General features: G+C 40.0%; 1 protein-coding gene across 5 annotated transcripts in view; it reads right to left on the bottom strand.

Annotated features, from left to right (window-relative positions):
• Positions 1 to 8,868, bottom strand: part of ARHGAP29 (Rho GTPase activating protein 29) — a 63,478-nt gene continuing 54,610 nt past the window's right edge. For all 5 annotated transcript variants that reach the window (XM_019457555.2, XM_019457552.2, XM_019457554.2 and 2 more), the window contains 4 exons: positions 5,031 to 5,263; positions 3,556 to 3,886; positions 3,322 to 3,430; positions 1 to 1,303 (listed from right to left, as the gene is read on the bottom strand). In XM_019457555.2, the coding sequence (XP_019313100.1) occupies positions 414 to 1,303; positions 3,322 to 3,430; positions 3,556 to 3,886; positions 5,031 to 5,263 (1,563 nt within the window). In that variant the 3' untranslated portion in view covers positions 1 to 413. The remainder of the gene's footprint in view (positions 1,304 to 3,321; positions 3,431 to 3,555; positions 3,887 to 5,030; positions 5,264 to 8,868) is intronic.

Here is an 8,868-nt window from a genome sequence, read left to right as displayed (position 1 = left end):
TTGCATTCAGAAATATTTCTTTTATAAATAAGCAACATAGTTTCACTTCAAAAAATAAAGCTGATTTTCCCCAATTGCACCTGTTAGTTGAGAACTATATCATATATTAGGGATGCATTTAAATGAACCATTTTATGGGAAAAATCAACTGAACTTTAAAAAACATGAGTCCACCTATTTATTCACAACTTTAAAAATACATATAATTCCAGTGAGGCACAGATGGGGCCCTATCAAAACAATCTACCATTCAATAAACATAACCAACACAGTATAATGTAAGGACGACGACAAATAGCAAAATCCATGATTTGGCAATACTATACAAAAGGGGCCCTGTCAAAAGTTTCTTTCACAAAACATAATACCACAAAACAAAACAACAAAAAGAGAAAAGCTGAATTCTGACAACCCTACACAAACTGTGGGATTTCATCTTCAAGGTCTTCGAATTGTTGCATTCGTTTTAGCCTTGGTCTCTGACACGCTGGCGGCACATCAGGCAAGTCCCGTTCCTCAGGGCTCTCTTTAGGCTTCCTGGTGGGCTGTGTGGGGGCAGCTGGGGCGTTTTCAGAGTCTGGCACTGTTCTTAGTGCGTGCCCCTGGGGGGTGGGAGTTGTGCTGGGAGGCGGTGCTGGGGAGGGTGCTGCAGGTTTCTCCTCATCCCCTTTCACACCACCCATGGGAGCACGTGGTTTATAAAACGTTGTCCAATGCTGCGGCTGCAGTGTTCTGGGAGCTCGGACAGGAGCAGGAGGACAGGAATCAGAGGACCGTCTCCCAGACACCTGTCTTGCTGGCCTCACTGGTTCTGAGTATGGCTTACTGGGCTGGGCGGCACTGACTGGGTGGCCCCCAGTGATCCTGGGGCTCGTTGTCAGTCCTCTGTCCTGGAGTGCACTGGGCACAGTCACTGCAGTCTTTACAGTTAGTCCATTTTGTTCCCATTGTTGCTCCCAAGGGCTTTGCAGAGTTGACTGCTCAGAGCCATCCAATTTGGAACAACCAACAGAAGGAGTATCTTTCTTACTAACTCCTTCAAAGGTAGGATTCTTGCAAAACTTGTCGGAATTTACGGTCCCCATATTTCTGCCATTTCTCTCATTAGGAGGGCTTGCCAGAAGAAGTAGTCTATCTACAGGCAAACTTACAGGTCTCATCTTGGTCCTTGGAGCATGCCTTTCAACACTGTTTGCTTCCCTATCTGATTTCAGATTAAGTGGCTTGGAGGTTTTACAAACATCTTCCATCTTCTGTGATGCTGATTCAAGCTCTAGGTCTATAAGCAAACCCACTTTGTTGTCTAAAAAAGGAAAAGATTTATTTAAAAATCAAATTTCATGGCATGTGGTTAACAAGAGAGTGAATGATTTATAGATGAAGAGCCAATCAAAACAGCAGAAGTCTTATGTATTTTTCCAAGTTATTCTCAATTATCTATGCAGAGCTCAATTTGCTGTTTTCAGTTACATTCAACCCACAGTGAGAACATATCCTATTAGATGCCTTAGATGCCCCTTCTTATCTGATCAACTAATAAATGCACTATAACATTCGTCCTGTCCCATTAAGGTTGAATTGTTCTGTTTTTGGTAAAGACAACACCATTCTCCCCATTTACTGTTTACTCCCAGGCTTACTTTCTTCTCTCTCCTACAGTCTGGACCCGTGGTCCACGTTTTCTCAAACTAGAATGCTCAGCTCCTTCAAACCTTGTCCTTTTTTGCAATGTCTCCCCCGAAAAATTCCCATTCCTGGAAAATTCCAGCCCTCTGCTCATGGCTCCTCTTTACTGCTGGAAAACATCAAACAAGTCTGTGCCTCGGCACCATTCTGGCTTTGAACTTCAGCTGCCCTGAGCACAGCAGGCAGTCCTTTCCCGTTGCTGGGCCCTCCCCCCACATCTCTTAGGCAGAGCTTTGCAGACAGGAGGCCATCAGAATCACTGGTCAGTCTTCATCTCAGCTGACCTTCCTCCTTACCTGACACCACTGACCTGTCTCCCCTGGGCTTCCAGGGCAACGCTGTCTCGTGTTTCTTTCCCAGGTCCTTCCCCACATTTAAGGACCACTCTAAGGGAACTGAGCGGTTGTGGTCGGGCTATGGGCACCAACTAAAATATGTTCCTTAAGTTCTGAGGGACAAACTTATCGTGTAATGGGTAAGAGTGCATACTCTGAAGCCCACGTGCTGGGTTTAGCTCAGCTCTACCGCTTTTGCACTGGGCAAGGCAATGTCACTGTCCCTGTCTTCATCTACCAAGAAAAAGAAATCATAAAATTGTATCTATGATGATGTGTGGCCTAAATGATGTAATCATGAAAAGTGTTCACAATTTTCTGATATGTAATATGCTTTCAAAAAAAGGACATTTATGAAAACTGCTGTTCCTAATTGGGAGCCCTAGATCACAAGAGTGAAATAAACACAGATATAAGTTCAAATACTGACTCAACAATTTATTGGGGGCATGACCTTTGACTTTATTTAACCACCCTCAGACTATTAGGCTATGAGTCAAATGGGGCTGGTACTACCTACCTTACAGCACAGAATTGTTATGAAGATCAACTCAGATATACGGAATCGAACAATAATCACAGTGCTTAGCACAGAGCAGGCAAATACTTAATGAATGTTAGCTTCCTTACCTTTTAGATCCTGTCAGACTATGATCACTGATACAGGATTACACATCAAATTTAATGTATATCACTACATTTTTAAAAACTGGAAGTTAGCTCTGGTGATATATCAAATTATAGTAACAAATGGAAGCCTTTCACCAGCTTGACAGCTAACCGCTGCAACTAAACTTATCATACAGTGAATAAATTGACTGTAGTCAAGTAAATAAAAAAAGATATACACATATTTATGCTTAATACATGAAAGGTGACAGGTAAAAGCACTTGAAAAAAGTTTTAGGAGTTTTAGGAGTCTATTTTTAATTTTAGGATTCTAGTTGACTTCGTATGAGCAGTTAGGTCAATACAATACTCTATATACTAACAGATTGTATGATAATTCATACTGTTCAACACATTTCTGCCTTGACTTTACTTGAAGGCAAAAATGAAAAAGAACTTTTTGGAAAGGGAACAAAAACGACTATGAATTCCAAGATGTCTTATTGTAAAGAATGACATTCATTCAAATGTAAGGTATAGTACAGAGCAACTTTTTAATGGCCAGTAAAGATCCATTTACTAATGAAATTTCTTTCTCTGATTTCTTTTGACTTCACTCATTTTGGCTTTTAGACATAGTTAACTGGCACAGTTTTAAGTCAGCAAACATGTATTTTACATGGTCACTCACCGGTGAGACATGCATCACATTTTTCTAATGCGTTTTGCTTTCGTTCTGATTCCTCAAATGATGTAGCTGGCTCAAAACTTTTGGTTTCACTACCCACAGTATGCATATCCTGTTGACGGAGAAGAATTTTAAATGTAAGAAGTAAAACACACCTTAAAACAATTCAAAGATTTTTAACTTACTAATACAAACATTGCAAATTTCCAACACAATTCCATAAAGGTCAAAACTCACTTCCTTTGAAGAGAAAAACAGTGACTTCGTAGAATGTTCTGGGTCTCTTTCTTCTGGTGACAATAGAGGCTTTGGAAGACAGCCTTGATCAACAGGAGATGCAACACCACCTATACTACACACAACTACATCTTGTGGCTGCAGGGACCCATCGAAGATCTTCTGTGAGTAAGTAATGAGGAACTCTACCAACCGTGCTTGATTTGAGTATTCAGCAAGAGAGGAGATGGTGACAGGTGCTGTTGTGGGCCTTGGCCTAATGAGACTTGGGCCAAATATCACCCCCAAATTTTTGGAGTTCATTTTGTTTTCTTCTGCATGATCCACGACTCTGTGAAATAGAACACAGAAAGCTGTATAAGATTCGCCTATTAGATTTCCTTGATGGTAGTTTACTATGGGTTGGGAAGGGTGGAGGAAAAATGGGTGGTACAAGTCTAGAAAAAGGATATATTTATTTGATTAGATATTGACCACACAGAAAATTGGGTTTCACAGTACTGGATCAAATTTAATTAAGTAGAAAGAACTACTAAAGTTTTACCAGAAGAAAAGCAGAAGCAAAAAAACCCTAAGAGATGCTCCCATCTTAGTATATAGCACATCCTCCAGGTGTTTATGCTGGAAAGTTAAACATTGTCGATTTCTCTCTTACTGCCACAGCTAGTCTTCTGATTCTGCCTCCTAAAGATCTCTCTGCTCTACTGCCTTGTTTCAAGCTCTCTACACCTTTCACTTCTAGACTACCCAAGAAGTTCTGAACTGCAGTAGAGGACCCCCTCCAACTCATTCTCCATATGGCTGCCAGAAAGACCTAACGAGCAAATCCGAACATGTTAAATTCCTGGATCAAAATTCTTCAGTAGGTACAGAAGGAAGACAGTCAACTCATCTGGCAGGTATGTATGACTTTATCAGGCCTCTACCTAACTCACTTCAAGCTACTGCTTGCTTTGTCCTAGCCTAACTGAATTACCTATACTTCCCAAATGCAAACTTATCTCGTGTCTCTGTGTCTGTTACCTCCTACCCGGAATGCCTTTCCAGATTCTTGGTCACCAAACCACCACCCAGCTCTTCACATCTGGCTAAGGGCTACCTTCTCTGATTCACGACCTTCCAATCCCCCATGTTCCTTTGCATGCTGTGCACAGCTCCCTTAGAACAAGAACCGTGCTGCAACTGCACTTCTCTGCAGGTCTGCCCCGAGGCTGACAAGCACAACAGGTGACAGAAACCTTACATTCTCATCCTTATTTTCCCAGCGAGAGCCTGGCACATAGGAGGCAACTGAAGGAAGGATGTTAGCTGTGCAATATGAATGCACTTAATACTACTGAACCATACACTTAAAAAGTGATTAAGATGGTCAATTTATGTGTATTTTGCTACAATTTTTAAAAAACCAAAAAAAGCAAAACGAAAACACTGATTTCCACCCACTAATGAATGCTTGTCTTATACAAAATTCTTACCGCTTAAGATGAACTATGAGGTAATGAAGACTGTTAAAATTTGACACTGGCAGTTGTCTTAGGAGGTCCTTGCTTTTTATAAGAATTCGGTTTATTTCTATACATATACTCGGCCATTTTTTGTCCTCGGGGTTATCCTTTTTTGACTCCTGTTCTTCATTTACATGTTGGATCTCTTTTGCAAGGTCTATAAATTCTTTGTACAATCTGAATAAAATGAATGGTTCTGGGAGCTAAAGAAATAAGATTACATTAGGAATATCAATCTGTCCATTTTTCCCCCGTTAATAATTTACTGACTAGCTACTGAGTGATTTAGCATGTCTATTACGATTCACAAGATTTAAGGTTAATCCTCATTATAAATGTACACGTTTGTTACCAATGTGATCTATAAGGTGAATCTGACATCGCCAAAAATTGTATCTATATTAAATATGAGTTAATTGATAATCAGTAAAACTTTTTTAAAACCTAAAGCTGCATGATGGGAATTTAAAACTCTGCTGTACCCTATACCAATTACATTCATGACTGCCCCAAAGTTAGCAAGATCTAGAGCTGTTTTATTAAAACCATATTAAAAGTCATATTAATAACATTAATTAGAAAAAGTTTATATTCTCAATTTTATCGGTATGGGGTAGACAGAGAACAAAATAATACAGGGTCCTTGTGTTTTACCTTGGCCAGACTGAAGACCAGCATAAGACAATATGGCTTACAAGAAAGACACTGTCAACGTTCTATCTAATTTTTAAGGACAACTTGAATTGCCCTAAGTGGGTTGAAGAAAAGTTCCTCTCTCAAACTATCAAGGGGCATGATCTCCCTACCGGCATAACTGATTCCAATGTTTACACTGCTCAGCAATGGAAACAGCATATCTCTGGCTAGCTGGTGTCCTACACTATCTGTGGTGAGGTTGGCACCCACCTCTCCGATCTCCCCTGCTGGAGGAGAAGCCTTGACATTAATTTTTACCCCTACTACTCTGGGATCTAAAGGTCACTTAGCCTCTTGAAGTTTCAAATTTCCCATATATAAGTAAAATGAAGACTGCTTTCTAATACTGTAAGAATTGAATAGTTTCCCCACACTAAAGTGTTGGTCCCACAGTATTCCTGAGACGGAATAGTACTGGACTCCGTTTATTTCCTCTCCCTGACTGGCTAGGAGAGATAAAGGATGATTCATTGTGAGATTAAAAGTCATTCAGAGGTACTCTGTCTCCATTTCTCAGCTGAATTCTGCAAATGTGAACATCCTGTAAAAAGAAATATAAATAGTTCTGTGGGCTAACATGACGGATCCAACATTTGTACCTAGTTTCTCTCCCTCTGCAACCCCACTAAAACACAGTTAAGCCCACAAGACTAGCAGAAAAGGAATGCAGATAAAAGCAACATTTCACCACTGAAGAGCAGATAAATAAGTAATGACAGCAGTCCTGAGAAAGGTGAAATGAGAAACAACACAATTTATAGAAGACTCAGGAATTGTCAGCACTAGGTACTCTGATCCTGGAGAACGGTGAACTATTTAAGAAGTATTAGATATCCAGATCCTTGTCTCAGCAACATGCTTCTGACCAACCTCTTCCCCAGAAGTGTGAGAATTTTTTTTCTGTGGGCAGTGTAGAAGAGAGGGCTTCTGGATGGGCAATGTCAAGCACAAACAACAGGTGGTCAACTTCTAAAAACAGGGATTTAGTGATTGTATGCATGCTGAGGCAGAGACCCTGGGGTCTTCTTACCCAAATTGGCTCACAGAGTTCTGGCACCACACCTATAGGCAGGGAAAGACCCTTCTGTGGGGTATGAAGCCAGCCTGAGAGCACAGACCTAGAGATACAGACATCAGGTGTTTCCCAAATAGCCCTTCTAGATGACACTAAAGCTCAGAATCTTTAAAGCCTTCACGTATTCAAAAACTTCCAAAGAGACTTCAATTTCCAATTCTTTCATTTCAAGTAGACAACCACAGAAGACAGAAATCAAAATAAGTTTCAAAAAAACCAAATGAAGGTCTAGAACTGGCAATATTGTAATCACTAGCCACACGGGGCTACTGAGCACTAGAAATGTGGTTAAACGACATGTACTCTATATGAAAAATACACACCACATTTCAAAGACTCAGTAACCTTTCCTTCTAATAATTTAAAAATACTGATTAGATGTTCAGATTATATTTCAGTATGTTAAGTATTAAAATTAACTTCACCTTTTTATGTGGCTCCTAGAAATTTTACTATTATATATAGGGCTCACATTATATTCCTATTGAATAATGCTGAAGGCTAAGCAAAGAATCCTTTTTAGAAAAAAGCTGTGAACATCTCAGATAAATAAAATATTACATTCATTAAAAAAGGATGCTGTAAAAGGAACAGACAGCCAAGTTCTTGGAAATTAAACCATGACCTCAGAAATGAAATAGATCAAAGTAGATGTGGAAAATAAAACTGAGGAAATCTTTTTAAAAAGTGTTAAAACAAAAACAAAACAGAGAGAAGATGAGGGAACTAGAGAACCAGTGTAAGGTGTCAGGTATACACATTTAAGTTCCAGAAAGAAAATACAGAGAAAACAGAGAGGAGGAAATGAGCAACAAAATTAGTCCCAAGAACAAAAGGCCAAGGAGGACAGAGCTTGTGGGGTGCCTGGAAGGACAGAGGAGAAGACACATGCATCAAGGCATCAAGGTTGTGAAATCTTAAAACAATGGGGAGAAAAGAAGATTTGACAAGCTTTCAAAGAGAAAACAACAGCCCTCATACAAAAAATCAGAAATGAGAAAGATTTCAGGCTTCAAGGAGAATAAAAAATGTCTCAAAAAAAAAAAAGTCTTCAAAATTGTGAAGGAAAAGAATTTCTAGAGTAAGATACTATAACCTTCCATACTATCCATACTCTTCCATCCCATTTAAGAAAGCAGAATAAAGACATTTACAGATAAATAAGATTTCAAGAATCTACTCTTATTCCACCTTGCTCAAGGATGGCATGACCAACACAGGAACATAAACCATGAGTAGGAAGACAAGACACAGAAGACAGGTGTCCCCCTAAGAGGGGAGAAGGTGAAGGGAGATCCTAGGATGACAGATATTCACAATAATTAAAAAGGATCTAGATGCAGAACAGAACTCCAGAGATGGACATGGCCAAGACCATCACTGCTCTGCTCTCTGTGACTCTCTCTTCATTTTCACCCAAGGACAGAATGCAGCCACACTTGACCCGTATCTTTTTTGTATTTGGCTCATCATAACAATGTGCTGATTGTTTCTACAACTGCTCCATGAACTACTGCCTGAAGCCACGAAGGCCGATTATTACTTTACCCCACGGGAGTGTTTTCTTTGGATCTACTCCTAAAAGCCCCAGATTCAACAGTGAGCATAAAAAGAAAAAATACAGAGCAGCCCACCCCTGACCATATTCCTGCTAAATCTCCAGTACTCAGCTTATTTGAAAGCCCTGCAGATGCCCCAGATACACTGAACTTCACGTTCCCAGGCCCACTGGCCTCCCACATTAGCTATGTGAGAATATCAATGAAGGTAAAGTTGGATTATGGCCTTTGCTTACACAGCTAGATTTATGCTTTCCTCTCAGTTACCTAAACTCATTACCTCTCAGTCCTCAATGACACATTAACAACACACTGTGTAGGAATATACAACAGGTATTAAAACTATTAAGAAAAGAGAAGGAGGTATTAACAAGGTTAGAAAAGAGCCCAGGGGCCGAGTTGAGCACCACAACTGGAGAAGGGCACACAGGAGCCTTCTACAGGGTGATGTTCTATTTCCTTAAGTGAGGTGATGGGA

Source organism: Panthera pardus, unplaced genomic scaffold (assembly GCF_024362965.1).
Source record: "Panthera pardus isolate Hobbes unplaced genomic scaffold, ASM2436296v1 HiC_scaffold_11, whole genome shotgun sequence".
Classification (NCBI taxonomy): Eukaryota; Metazoa; Chordata; class Mammalia; order Carnivora; family Felidae; genus Panthera; species Panthera pardus.
The sequence above is the reverse complement of the archived record's forward strand: the minus strand, read 5'-3'. Positions and strand labels throughout refer to the sequence as shown.